This window comes from Lygodium microphyllum, chromosome 23 (assembly GCF_053477565.2).
Source record: "Lygodium microphyllum isolate KBCC chromosome 23, Lygodium_microphyllum_v1.1.10, whole genome shotgun sequence".
Classification (NCBI taxonomy): Eukaryota; Viridiplantae; Streptophyta; class Polypodiopsida; order Schizaeales; family Lygodiaceae; genus Lygodium; species Lygodium microphyllum.
The window spans coordinates 81182579-81197559 of record NC_141157.1 but is presented as its reverse complement, the minus strand read 5'-3'; the positions used below and the strand labels follow the sequence as shown (position 1 = coordinate 81197559).

The following is a 14981-nucleotide window of genomic DNA, read 5'->3' as shown; positions in this document are numbered from 1 at the left end:
TGAGCATAGACCGAATGGGTTCACGCCATCCATTGCAAGACCAAGCCGAAGATTCCTTAGCTCTCGGACAAAGCCTGGAAAGGTAGAGTCAATGTGGGTCCATGCGCATGAATCCATTGATATTCATTGAACTCCATCTGTGGACCTATTCTGCGCATGCCACGTTGTCAAGCTCACCATGCCGGACGCAGAAACATGTGGTTTATGCAGGAGATAAGTGAAAAGTGCCTAAGAACTTTTTGAGGGATGGTTTGCCCTTGCAAGTCCTGTCGATACCTGTGAGCACCACACTTTGGACATGTCTCCATAGTCTCGTATTCTCCTCGAAATAGTATGCAATCATTGATACATACATAGATGCTGTTGTAGTCCATGCCAAGCTTTCGTAAAACATGTCGTGCATCATCATGAGACTCAGGCATTGTATTTGCAGGTGGTAATATATGATATTTCAGTAACCTGAAAAAAATCATAAAACACCTTGAAAAAGTACAAATGTTTTTAATGATAGTGTCGAAAAGAAATCGACTCAACGTACGTACAAGGTACTTGAACAACTCGGTCACACTCGCATCGCTCCACCCATATTTTGCTTGCACACTTAGGAGTACAAAGCAGTGTCTTCAGGCGAGATACTTGGCACCCATCATATAATGGTATGGATACTTCCTCTCTAAGCGGATCAGAAGTCTCGACATCCATGGGAATCAATGCATCGATCATTGCCTCCATCTTAGGCTCCAAGATTGTAGGTAGGTCTGGAAGGCTGCCTATCTCGTCTGATATTGATGGTATAGATTGGATAGTATCTTCCAAGTGGTGGATTGGCTTAGGCACTCCATCCATCACACGCCCACGAACTCCTTGGGACAAGACGTCACCTCCTTGGATAGAAAATTTTCAGCCACACCCAATCTTCTTGTATATGGTATTCAATTAGCTTGCGAGTACAATGCATGATTGATATTAACTTTTCTTACCGTTTGCTGAAAATCCAAGATCGCCTGATCAATGATATCAAATTGAAACTCGCCAAAGCGTCGTACGTATTCTATAGACAATCGACATTTTCGTCTAATTGCCAGCTTGCATTAAAAGCAAGGACATGGGATACGCTGATTAAGATACACCTCGCGATCTTGAACAATAATATCTTCATCGTTTTCTATTTTGTCTACATTACGACAAACAATTTGTTTTTGTTATCATTTTTTTTTTCTTTCTTAAATTGTTTGAGAAGGGATTTCTTCTCTTGCAACTCAGCAAAATTAACGTATGTAAAGTCTCCACCCATCCACCCATAAATTAACGTATATATGTCGGAGTGTTTTCCATCTCGTGGTGTTGCATCGGACCTCGCCACCACTCTCTCTTTGTTTTTTATCCATTCATTATCTCCTCTCCTTCCATCTCTCTCTCTTTTTCTCTTTCTTTATTATGCTATATGTTTATTCCCTCTCTCTCGTTCCTTCTTCTTTTTTCTCTTCCTCCCCCTCTCTCATTTTCTTTAACGATCACGACCATGACCACAACCATGACTACCATTACGAGCATGACCACGACCACGACCATGGCCACCACTACCACTACCACTACCAGTATAATAAACAAGAAAATAAGAAAAAATAATGACCACGACCATAACCATGACTATGACTACCACTACGACTACCACGACCACGACCACGACCAGGACTACAACTACGACTACGACGACTGTGACCACGACCACGACCACGACCACGACCACGATTACGACCACGACCATGACCACGACTACAACCATGACCATGACCACGACCACGACCACGACCACGACTACTACTATGACTACGACTGCGACCACGACCACGACCACGATCACGACCATGACTACGACTACGACCATACTACAACTACAACGATGACTATGACTACAACCACGACCACGACTACCACTACCACTACCATTACCACTACCAGTATAATAAACAAGAAAATAAGAAAAACGACCATGACCACAACTACGACCACGATCACGATCACAATGACCATGACGACGACGACGACTATGACCACGACCACGGCCACGACCACGACTACCACTACCACTACCAATATAATAAACAATAAAAGAAGAAAAAACAATGACCATGACCACAACCACGACTACGACTACGACTACGACTACCACTACCACTATAATAAACAAGAAAAGAAGAATGAAAAAAAAACAACAACAACAACTACTACTACAACACCAATAAACAAGAAAAGAAGAAAAAACTACTACTACTATAACAACAAAAAACAAGAAAACTAAACAACAATAAAGAAGAAAAGAAAAAAAAAACTACTACTACTACAACAACAACAATTTCCTTTTCTCTCTTCCTCTCCCTCTCTCATTTTCTCTCCCTCCCTCACCCTCTCCCTCTCTTTCTCTCTTTCCCTATCATGTTTAATGTTTTTTCTCTCTTTTTCTCTCTCCTCTCCCTCTCTCATTTCCTTTTCTCTCTTTCTCTCCCTTTCTCATTTCCTCTCCCTCCATCACCCTCACCCTCTCTTTCTCTCTTTCCCTATTATGTTTAATGTTTTTTCTCTCTTTTTCTCTCTCCTCTCCCTCTCCCCCTCCCCCTCCCTCTCTCATTTCCTCTCCCTCTCCCTCTCCCTCTCCCTCTCTCTCTCTCTCTTTCTCTCTCATTTCCTCTCCCTCTCTCAATACACACGAATTATACAAAAAACAAGTAAAAGAGAGAGAGAGAAAACACAAAAGCAAAGCAAGAATGGACAATGCACTTACCGTAAAGACTCGAGAAGGGTTTGGCGGCTCCTCTTCGTGACGACGGCTCCTCTTCACCTTCCATACAACTTCTCCTTTTCTTTGCGAACGACAGCGGCGATGGTGAAAAGCCTTCTTTCTCCCTCTTTCTCTCTTTCTCTCCCTACTCAAATGCAAGATGTTCGCTCTTCCTCTCGCTCTCCTTTCGCTCTCTCTTTCGTAAATGCACGCAAAATAACACGCTTGGGTTTCGGCCCGCATTTTTTTCGTCTGAGTACCGTCGCTATTTGTGTCACTATTAGCGTCGCCGACACTAATAGAGACGCCACTATTTCTCGTCGCAAATCGCCGTCGCTATACCCTCATATCCTTATAGTGTTGCTAGAATATTCGGTGCTCTCCCACATTTTTTTTTAGCTTGCATTCTTCTCCACTTTTCTTGCTTGGGTAGAATGAGCTTCTCCATTCACTTTTTGACTTGGGCTTCCTTGGTCTTCCTTTGCCCAAAGCATCATGAAGGCATGGGATAAGGTTGATGACAAATGGTAGTGCTAGATGGCATAGGAGAGGGATGAATGTTAGAGCATGTTGAAGATTTGTAGACAAATGATGACTAGCCAAGTTAAGGATGGCTATATATAGCCATAAAATGCCAAATTTGGCCAACTATAGTTGAAATACGTCCAAAAATTGGCCAACTTGTATAAATACAAATAAAATAATGCAATTGCCTTTAGAAAATGCTTATTGTCCCATAAATTAATGTTATCACCCTTAGACCATTAGAAAAAATGCAAAAGGATGGAAATAAATATTAGCAAGTGTGAATACACTAAAAGACTCGTTGAAAGTGTTGCAATAAAAGATGATGGGAATCTTATCGTGTAATAAATTAAACTAGTGCCTCTAAGGGGATTTTCCTACAAAACTTGAAACTATCAACTCCTCATGTGAAGATTGTTCCTTTGATATGAGTATTGTTTATCCTTGAAAAAGAGGAGCTCATGGCCTTTGTAAATAGTAAACAAGTGTGAGAGGGCATCCTTGCATCATGGACCCTTTAATATCATATTTGTGGTTTTTGCCTCCTCTAGTCAAAGCTTAACTTTCTTAAAAATCCCATCAATTTATCAAGTACATTTGAGCTATTTTCTAATGTGCAACTTGTTTGGAAAATAACTTGGTCCCTTCTAAGTTGATAACAACGTTAGTGTTTATTAGTATTGTCCATAAGGGCATGCTTAGGTATTTGCTTGTTGGAGTTGGAGATGTAGAATATAAAATTGATATATTTTACATTTACTGTCATAAATGATAACTTGTGAATGCATGGCTAATCTCTCTCTCTCTCTCTCTCTCTCTCATGCATAGAAATGTACACTGTGTGTGTGAGTGTGGGCGGGGCCAATGCTATAACACACAAGAGCCCTTATGCACCATTTGTTCATTTGGTGATAGGGTGAAAGGGTACATGTAGTGCATCTTTGTATGTTAACTTAGGGGGGTTTCACACATCACGGTAAAACTTTGCCTCTAATATTTATTGCTACTGTACAACTGCATAGGTTTGCCCATCCAAACGAAGTGTTCTCCTCTAACTCTTTGCATTTTTGATGAAGTCACAATTCCATATGTAGAGTTTTGAAAGATATGGATACAGATAGATATGTTGCGGGGAAGCGGGGTGCAGGGTTTTGAACTCACTTGTCCCAGTTACTCAACCCAGTGTAATTGTCAAACGGATGAGGAGTGTGGGAAAGGCCTCTCAAGTAATGAAAATTACATGTGCGTGTCACTTGATCATTCATGAGTGCGTCAAGTTTGAAGTTTGCGTGCGACCGAAGTGACAGCAAGTCCACTTAAGTTCTGCGATTCGATGCATTCGGTCGTTTAACTTGGCATGGCGCGAATCGCAGCACTGCAATGGATCAGATTCATCTTTGATCTCGCGAGAGAGAAAACACATCTGTTGCAGCACTAGCCTGTATGGTCTCGCCGCACGTACATGTATATTTATGATGTCTACCCATACAAGCGTCTTCTGATCTTCACCGATGCAGTGGCTGAGTTAATATTCTGTACAGGCGAGTTTGTTTCTGTATTTAAAGATGCAAATCTTTTACCGTATTTTCGTATGGCTTTTCTGCTGTACAGGCGAGTTTGTTTCTGTATGTATAAGGTCCAAACCTCTGAGGTCTCAACTGTATTTTCATATGCCTTTTCTGTTGCGCAGTATTCCCTGCACAGCTCCATTCTCCACCTCAGACATGGAGGATGACGTTGCTGGCCGCCATTTTGAGTACCGTCCCAGCAGGCACGGGCAGCTCTCTGAGGGTGACATTCGCCAACTTCGATCCACTTCCAGAGCCATTTTCGTGCAGCAAGCCAGCCCCTCCAAGCAAACATCTCCGGCTAAAAGTCCTGGTGAGTTTTGCACACGCTGCATATTTGAATGAATGGCGATTAGTGACAGTGTATATGCAGGAAAAATCTTTCTTCAAATCTAGCACGTCCAATTGTGTTTAATGGCTAATCTAAGTTACCTCTATGTGTAACAACGAAAGTAGCAAATCCAATTAGATTGCAATGGCTAATTAATTTTCATGATGTCAATTCCACAATAACTGACAATGCATACGCAGAAAAAATATTTTATCAAATCTAGCACGTCCAATTGTGTTTAATAGCTAATTTAAATTTCACTACGTGTATCAACAAGATAAATGCAGCAAAAGGGTCTAGCAAGTCCAATTGGATTCCAATGGTTAATTAATTTTCATGATGTTGATTGTACGACCAACCGGGAATCGTTAATAATTTGGGCACATGACTGTCTGTCGGCGTTTTCCCCGCCTAACATGACTCAGAGCCAGTTGATACCAGAAAGCCTCTGATAGAAGGGGTCTCATATCCTGCAACACCCAGGTGGAATGCTGAGAGGCCATTTCTTACCGGGCAGTTTTTGCATCAGGTAATAGGAAAGGTCTTAGAATGCCACAGTTTTTCAATTCATTATAAATCAAAGAGCTTTAAGCAACTTTGGACACTGCAGGATAATCAAATGAATCAACAGCTACCTGGAAGTACAGGGAGTCTGGCCGATTCATTCAGGCAAGTACATTTTTTTACAGATAGCCTAATTGAAAGGTGCATCTATTACCTGTGAGTTGTCCATGAGTGGAGCTTTGCTGATGTGAGTAAGGTTGTCCATAGCATGCATGATATCAACCTAGCTTATTATTCTACTGTGGTGCAATGGAACTTGGCAGGGCGATTGGCATTTTTGCTCCATCTGTGCAGGTACAAATGCTTGAATGTGTGAGATTAAATAAAAAGTTGTCTGCAGAATGATTTACAGCAATGCTGGAAACTGCAGCCTGCAATACTTGAGGTCAGATGCAAATTACTATTCTTAATGCGTAACAACATCTCAAATTTATTTGTGGTGTGCAGGAGCTTCTCCTTATTGATGATATGCTTTTCACAATGGTGGGCATTGAAGGAAAGTTTGTTTCTATACAGAAAGGGAGGGTGAAAGATGGTTTTGTGAACTTCCAGATAGATCCATCAATGGACTTATCCCTCCAGGTATGGGAGTCTTTTTCTATTTTGAAGGACCTTGATGACCATGATGATAGTGTATCAATTGACAATCAGTTTTTGTTGCTGTTTTTGTGTCATTCATCATTAACTATGCAAGTTTGACTGAAGGAATCGGCAAAACGGCTTCTCCCCCTTTGTGAAAACTACATCACTGTGAGTCAGTTCACAGAATCTCGTTCACATTTCAAACACGGGTTGGTCAATCATGCCTTTGCAGCCGCACTCAGGGCAATACTACAGGTTTGCCACTGGGTACTGGAGATGCTTGTAAATTTTGACCATAGTTTGTTACCTGAAGTTTACTTCCTTGCTCATCACAATTGACGATGACCAATGGAACTCACGATATTTTAAAGTGATGTATTTATGTTCTTTCCCAACTCTCACATAACAGTTTAAAGTGTTGTACGTACTTAGTGTCCTAAATATTACAAAGATATATGATCAAGGGGACTATGTACTTTCTTCTTTTCAAGCATGGTTTTTCCTCCTGATGAAGTGATATTTCTTGCTATCTGATTTAAGTTAAATTTGTTTATTGCTTGGTCATCCTAGTTGAGGACTTAACACAGTATCTTTGAGGTGCTCGAATTGTATAGGCTTGTCTTTAATTGCCACAAAAGCATTAGTTTATTGATTATCTGACCTATGTCTGGAAGAAAGCTGGGAAAAAAGTTAATTTGGCTGCTAGTCAGTTTTTTCCTTTTTTCTGAAATCAAAACTTTGTACTTGCTACTGAGATGTCATAGTGTGAATATAGACCATCTTGGCTTCAGCGTACCACTGCATATCCTTTCTATGCCAACTGTATAGAGATCAACCTCATCTGCTAGGCTAGATGCAGAGGCTACTAACATACTTGATCCCATGCATAATTTCTTCACTGCTGCTTTGTAGAAGCAGCTTGCTTGCTGAAATTAAGAGAGAGAATATGTCAATCTCTATTGCTGCATTTCGTACAGATTCTGTAGATTACAATGCAGAGAGAGAGAGAAGCTAGTGATTTGTGTTGCTGCACTATGTACAGGATTACAGTGCATTAGAGTTCTACATGGCTATTTTTCCCTTGTCTACCATTGATTACAAAACACTATAATGTACTATTTGACAGTTTTAGTTCTCTGTATGTATGCTGCGGCTTCAAGGTAAATCTTTGCCTCCATGGCTGGTGTGCTGACATGCACTGAAATTTATTAGAATTATGTAAAGGACCTCATCCACTGGTATTTATTAGGGGAACTGTATAAGGACCTTACCCACTGTCTAGGAAAATTCTCTTTTATCCACTAATATTTATTAGAACTATATCAAGAACCTTATCTGCTATGTAAAAATATGCCTGACTGAACTCACCATTTAGAAAACAAGACCTTAAAATCATACTGGCATAAGAAAAAGATTGTTCGTTAGACTTATGAGTAGTAATTGACGTGTAGTGAAGCTTTACAATGTGGTCTACCCATGCAAGTGTAAGTGCTTGCCTAGTTTGTGTGTCCAAGGCAATTTCACTGATCCCCTCTAGAATCTGTATTTCCTGGAAGTGGTCGGTCAGTTCAGTGATTATTTTACTGAAGAAAACAACATTTGAGGGGAACCAATTCTGCATTTTTAGAAATCAGAAGATATCCAAGACAAACATGCAAAAAGTAGCTGGATCATCTGCTAAATGATGATCATGATGGTGATGGTGATGGTGATGATGATGATGATCAGCAGTAGCAGCAGCAGGTGGCTCTGCTGGCTGCCTTAGCAGCAAAATAATGCATACACCTCAAGAAGAGTAGCCTACAAAAATGAACAGCTTGTATTTGGGTGAGAGCGTGGCCCATTTATCATCTCATGTGTGCATCTACACATGACATGCAAAGATTGATAGCTGGAAAACAGAGGGCTTTCTGCTAGAGAAAGCCTCAAATGAGGTCTTATGAGGGACTGTTGCTGTCAGGTTTTGGTTCAAAAGTAATACCAAAGTACTGACTGCTCCTGACCATACACACTCAAGTACGTTGGCTGCAAACACCATGGACGATGGAACAAGGCTTGTTCATGACCATCCGTTTTTAGTGGTTGATCACTTCTTTTTGAGCAGGTGAATTGGTTAAGATGAGTTGGTGAGCAACACCATGCTCTTCTAGGAACTCAAAGAATTGATGGGAGATGAACTCATCAGCATTTTCTGATTGGCTGGCCCAATTTGGATGCCCATTTGATTAATAATTGGCTGGGTCCACATGGCAGAGTGAGAAAATCTTCTAACTTCTGTTTAAGAACATACATCCACACGTACCGAGAGTACTCATTGACTATATCAAAAGTAATAAGAGAACCATTTACTAGAGTGGGAGATTGATGATTGAGATTGAGGTCAATCAACCTCAGTATGCCCTTTGGAGTTTGCTATGTTGGCCTTGGTATGGGAATGGAGTCAAATGTTGCTTGCCCACCTGGCATGCTTTGCAAGCATCATGAGGCAGTTTTATCTTGAATGCTTTGAACTAGCTTATCTTGAGACATCTCAGTAACAAGGTCATAACATAGGTGTTGAAGACTATAGTACCATGGGTGCTTTGTATTGCAAGGTGCTTTTGTGAAGAGTAAATGCATGTTATGAAACTTTGAGCCTTGTGGAAGGTATAGGACATTGGATAATACTTTGCCTTGAGCCACAATCAGACTTGTGGTTTCATCTATGAGATCGAATGAGATCTGAATGAAAAAGATGGCTTGCCTAGCTAGCAAAGTTGGTAGAAACTGGATGCTTGTAAGGAAGAGTGGGGTAGGTTTGAAAAGGTTGTGAATTTAAGGAGACAAGATGTGCCTATGCACATAGTAGCAAAGAAACATGTTTCTTTGAGTTTGAAACTTACGAAACATTTCTTGAAGTGACAACAAAAACGTGAGTTTTTTTTTTTTTGGGTGGGGTAAGGTAGGGACCCCAAAACATGGTTTTTTTGACGAAAATTGTTGGGCAATGTTAAATATGATGATGATGATGATAATGAGCAACGACTTGTGAGGGGACAAGATTTTGGATGAGAGATTTACTTTTTTGGGATTTTGTTTAGTTATTGGACTTTGTCAATCTAGTACCCATTCTTGTCTTGAGAGTTGATTATTATACGACTTTAGTCTCATTTATGAGTTATTAATGATATATTATGATTATGATTCATTCTGGCTTTTGACATTTTGTCAGTTTGTTTTGGAATGAGAATCACGATGTTGCAACTTGACTTAGTCCATATTGTACATGGGCTATTTACTTGTTTATTTCAATTTTCTTTATGTGATATGTATGAATCATAATATTTGAGGTTTGAACCATAGTATAGTATAGCTTTAACTTTGACATAAGTCAATAATGGATCATGGATATGTAATGTATTATTCTCAATTGACTCTCATGTATTATCACTCAAGTTGGATTGGCCTTTTTTTGTTTAAGAGAGAGTTCCATAGAGGTTTGAAACCTCTTCCCTAGGTAAAACTATAAAAAATTCCTATATAAAAAAACCCGCATTTCTTATTTTATCTCCTCTTGAAAGAAACTTATGAAACATGCTTGTAACGTTTCGTTTCTAGACATTTCTAGTGGAACATATGGAATGTCTCATACGTAGACATTTCACTACTTACAGAATACATTTTAAATAAAACTTGAATTTCTAAAGAAAAAGAAAAACTCCATAAGTTAAAGAGCTGAGCCTGTGAAATACTCAAAAATGAAAAGAGGCTTAGTTTTTCTTTTATCTATGTAATATGATGGACTATTCCTAATAGTGATCATAATTTCTTGGCACATTTTATGTTATATTGCATGCAACCTATTATATATGCAATCTATTTTATAAAAAACTTGTTTCAATTGTTTCCTACATATGAAACCCTTATGAAACACATATCTCAAAAACTCTTTGCTACATGGAGTGAAGGGTGCTGGTTGAGAGGGCAATGAGAGACTCACACTGCCAATGGTTGTTACGTGCACCTTGATATTGATTTTGATGTTCAGTGTTGCCCTCTCTTGGACCGGTGGGGTTTTGAAATTTGATTGGCACAATTGAGAGAATTATCATTGGCCTTGAAGTGACACTCATGGCCTACACAACCAAGTTTTTACTAGTGAGTACAATACCTATTCTTTGGATCAAAGTTTGGGGGACGACAATCAAAATTTAAAGTTTGGGCAGCCCATTAAGTTTGTGTAGCCAAATTGAAACTTTGGGCAAAGCATTTAATGTTTAGTTAATGGAAAGTTAGGACTTTGTGCAGGATTTTACATGTTTAAAAAAAAGTGAAAACTACTATTTTCATCTCCTTCTTTTCCACTTAGGCTGCATGTAAGTTGGGACAGCCATTTTGGACTAAGCTCTAGAGCCTCCACTATGAACATTAAGCTCTAGAGCCTCCACTATGAACATTGACATACTCATACTAGTCATAGTCTCAATGGTGACTTAGATCTTGATCTTCCACACCGGAAGAGCAATAGAGAAGGGGTTTTGTTCATATGAATCAAAGCGATTATATAAACTTGACACAAGCTTGGTCATGATGAAGATGAGGGTTTGCCAGTTGTCTCGAATGTGGTAAATCCTCCTTGAGTGGAGAGGTGGCCATCCTCACCATCAGACTTCAATTGATGCACAATTCCTTTTGGAGAATGGTTTAAAGCTACTAGAGTGTAGCTAGGATATTTGATATGCATAAATTCTTTAAACTCCTTGTTTGTCATCTGCGCTACATTTGTGGAAGAAGAAGAATATGGTGCATTGTCCTCCCCATTGTTGACGCCATAATGTCTCCTCAAGGCCTCTATTGAAGGGGAAACTTGAGGAGACACCATAGCTTCCCAAAAGGAAGGTGTCTTAGCCATTGTGAATTGGTTATGCGTTGCTGGTATATCTCGCACAAACCAAGTGTCCATGATAGTTGCAGGATACTCTTTAGAAGAGCTGTGGCTGTGATACTATGTGAAGACATGCTAGGGTTTGCATCGAGAAAACAAAAAATGTTTGAGCATGACTAAAACACAACACCTTAGACTAAAATACAAAAACACAAAACATAGAAGAAGATAACTCTAAAGAAACTAAGTGAAAGGTGTATATGAATGATTGTCTACATAGAATGCTCAAAGGCGGATGCTGGAGTCAGTGTTGAAACCAAGTCATTTAGTACATTTCCCCTCCATTTCTATTTTGGTTTCTATTTACAGCCCTAGAAAGGTTTTATTTGGATCATTATTTAGTGTCGGGGTGCCACTCGGGAGACTTCACTGGGCACCACTTGAGATAGTGCGTGCTTATAAATACGGCATTGACTTCCCTCATTCTTCATCCCGCACATTCATTCCTTCTAACACTTTGTCACACTCTTCCATATTCTTACCTCTTTTCTCCATCCTTTCCATTGCCGTTCACACCCCGTGAGGGGGACATTGCAGTTTGTGGCTTCTACATCCATCTCCACCTGGCATTTTGCAGCCCACATCATCTCTTGTCAGCCCTTCTCGCTTAGTGTTATCATAAGGGTTGCGTTTGCACCAATTTTAGGCTGTCTATAGTAGGTTACATCCTCTTTATCAGCCCTACATTAGATACCTACGTTTTTGTGTTTCTTCACTCCAAAAGGGCTGCCCAACAGTTGCCTGTTTGCAGCCACTTACATTAAGAGATCTTCATAAGATGCTCTTGCGTTTTCTTCTCCAGTTGCTTCCTAAGGATTGTGCTTGGCTCCCTCTATAGGTGTCTGTCCTTTCCTTCACCATTCAGTATTTACCTTCAATATTCTATTGCTAGAGGATTGTGTTTCACTCCCTTCATTGTGCAAATCCTACAGGTGTTGCTGCTTGGTTTAGATAGGACAGCGCTGTTATCTATAAAGCTTCAGCTTTGTTATATCAACTTGATTCACTTAGCGTGATTTAGTGATTTATCATGTGTGTTTGCCAGACACACAGTGTGTTTCTCCTTGCAAACTCTACAATGTTGGAGCTGAGCTGGAGAAGTGAGCAGCAGTTCGAGGAGTGAGTAGGTGAGTGAGAGTGACAGAGAGAGAGTGAAAGTACGATTCGATTTGGGTGTACCAACAATGTGTTGGTACACAAAGAATAAAATGTATTTATAATTAGGGCATGTAAGGGTGCATTCACATGTACAACTAAATAATACACGTATACTATACACGGAGGTGAAAAAGGGCCTTTATCCCAACAACCTCCCACTTAAAGGTCCAAAGCGAACGTCTAACCAACTCCCACTAGTCGCATGCAATGCTCATGTTGAGCTTTGCTTAGACTTTTAGTGAGAATATCTGCAGGGTTGTCTTGTGTTTTGATCTTGGTCAATGTGATTAGACCATCTTCTAGAATCTGTCTGATAAAGTGATATCGCACATCTATATGCTTTGTGCGTGAATGATACATGGCATTCTTAGCCAGATACACAGCACTCTCCCATCTGGCTATCACATCCCAACACTGCAGTACCTATAGACATGGCGAGATCCTCTGCAAGTCTGCTCAACCATATAGCTTTCTTAGAAGCTTCAGTAGCTGATATGTATTTAGCTTCAGTAGTACTCAGTGCTACGATGTGTTGCAACCTGGAGCACCAAGAAACGGCTCCACTAGCAACTATAAAGACATACCCGCTATTGGACCTGCGAGTGTCCAAGTCACCTACCATGTTTGCATCACAATAACCTTGTAGACTAAGTGCACCTTGCCCATAGCAAATACACTTTCTTTGTGTATCTTTTAGATATCGAAGAAAACACTTGATAGCCTCCCAATGTGTTTTGCCAAGATTTGACATAAACTTGTTGACAACTCCCACTGCATGAGCAATGCCTGGACGAGTAGGGACCATAGTATACACAAGAGAGCCACAAGTTGATACATAAGGGACTCCCTTCATAGCATTGGCTTCCATGTCAACTTTTGGGTTGTTGGCTTTACTAATCTTAAGATATGGAGGTAAGGGCACCCCAAGAGGCTTAGCTTCAGCCATGTTAAATTTGTCTAGTACCTTTTCAATGTACTTCTCTTTAGATTAGAACAACAATTTCTGTGTTCTATCACTGCGAATCCTGATGCCCAATATATGCTTTGCATTCCCTAAACTTTGGAAGATGGTCTAATTACTTTATCTTCCTGCAAAGCATCCTCACAATCCTTTAAGAACAATATGCCTTGCATACGGTCTTTCCAAAGGTCAAAGCCATGACCATCAAATCGTTTGATTTCCATCAAACTCGACGTCTGAATTGGAAGAAGTTGCAGCCATTCTTATCACGAACATGAGTAGATGTGCTGAACTGTAGAAGCACAAGCTGAACCAGCAAATACACCGCTGTTCTTCCTCAAACAATGATAAATCTCTGCTGCTTATACATAAACCTGCCACCACACAGGCAAATACTGCATAAATTTACCAAATTGTGCACAAAGCCCCAAAATTTCAGATCCAACAGTGCATACATGTCAACCGATTTGTCTTGGTTGAGCAAAATTTCATCAAAATATGAAAAGCCCCAATTTTCTAGGGTCCAATGTCAAGAAATTTTACTCGAAAGAGCGAAATTCTGACAAATTTGGCAAAATCCCCAATTTGATCGAGGTCAACATGCATAGTGTTTGCAATTTCTGACATGAATGTCATTGCCTGTCAGGCGCATCTGGTGAGTCACACCTGCTGCCCGCCTCGTCGACTGTCACACGTGCTTGTTGCCCGTTGCCTGCTGCGCCAATCGCCTCTCCCACGCTAGTCAGAGAACCGTCACGCTTGGTGCTTGCATGCGCCCGCAGGTCGTTCTTGCAATGTCACCCGTAACACGACTACGGCTTGCCGTCACGACACAACCCAATCGCTTGCACGCCTCATGCTCAGCACCTGCCGATTGGACGCCCTGATTGACCTATTCGCGAGCTGCTTGTCGCGTGTTAGTCTTGCAACTAGCAGCTAATGCTTGTGGTCTCGGGAAGTGTGCACAACCTTTGCTCTGATACCAGTTGTTCGAGCTCAGCTGGAGGAGTGAGCAACAGTTTTAGGAGTGAGTAGGTGAGTGAGAGTGACAGAGAGAGAGTGAAAGTACGATTCAATTTGGGTGTACCAACAATGTGTTGGTACACAAAGAATAAAATGTATTTATACTTAGGGCACGTAAGGATACATTCACATGTACAACTAAATAATACACGTGTACTATACACGGAGGTGAAAAAGGGCCTTTATCCCAACACACAATCTCTTTGGTTTGCTTTCACAACAGCCATATTTTGATATGTATCTAAGCGAGAGGCTCTTAGAGAGCCAAGAAGATCCTCTGCATGAGAGAAGAGAAAGGCAGGTTACAGGAGTGGTAACATCTTTTGATCACCCCCCCATTTCCACTGCGTCATCGGGAGTTATCCTTATTTTCTTTTCCCTCCCACTCTCCCTTTTCAAGGTTGATATACTAGTGCTATGGCTTCTCTTGATGGATAGTCTACGCATTCTCCTACTACGGCAAGAACGGTCAAACCACTGAAGATTGTTGACTTGGACCTTTGCTTCCCCCACCATCGGAGTGTGAAGAAATATCCTAACACAAAAACACAAATAACATCGTACGG

At 40.6% G+C, this 14981-nt stretch overlaps 1 protein-coding gene across 4 annotated transcripts in view; it reads left to right on the top strand.

The window, feature by feature from the left end:
• The first annotated feature begins 4600 nt into the window (after nt 1-4600).
• The window catches only part of LOC148016391 (Spc97 / Spc98 family of spindle pole body (SBP) component), a 74236-nt gene continuing 63855 nt past the window's right edge, over nt 4601-14981 (top strand). Inside the window, exons 1-7 of one of the 4 annotated variants that reach the window (XM_087663626.1) lie at nt 4601-4845; nt 5009-5185; nt 5629-5732; nt 5814-5872; nt 6031-6061; nt 6215-6349; nt 6473-6604. In XM_087663626.1, coding sequence (XP_087519752.1) covers nt 4767-4845; nt 5009-5185; nt 5629-5732; nt 5814-5872; nt 6031-6061; nt 6215-6349; nt 6473-6604 — 717 coding nt within the window. In that variant the 5' untranslated portion in view covers nt 4601-4766. Of the gene's footprint in view, nt 4846-4994; nt 5186-5628; nt 5733-5813; nt 5873-6030; nt 6062-6214; nt 6350-6472; nt 6605-14981 lie in introns of all 4 variants that reach the window. The other 3 variants (XM_087663625.1, XM_087663628.1, XM_087663627.1) reach the window with 3 other exon arrangements.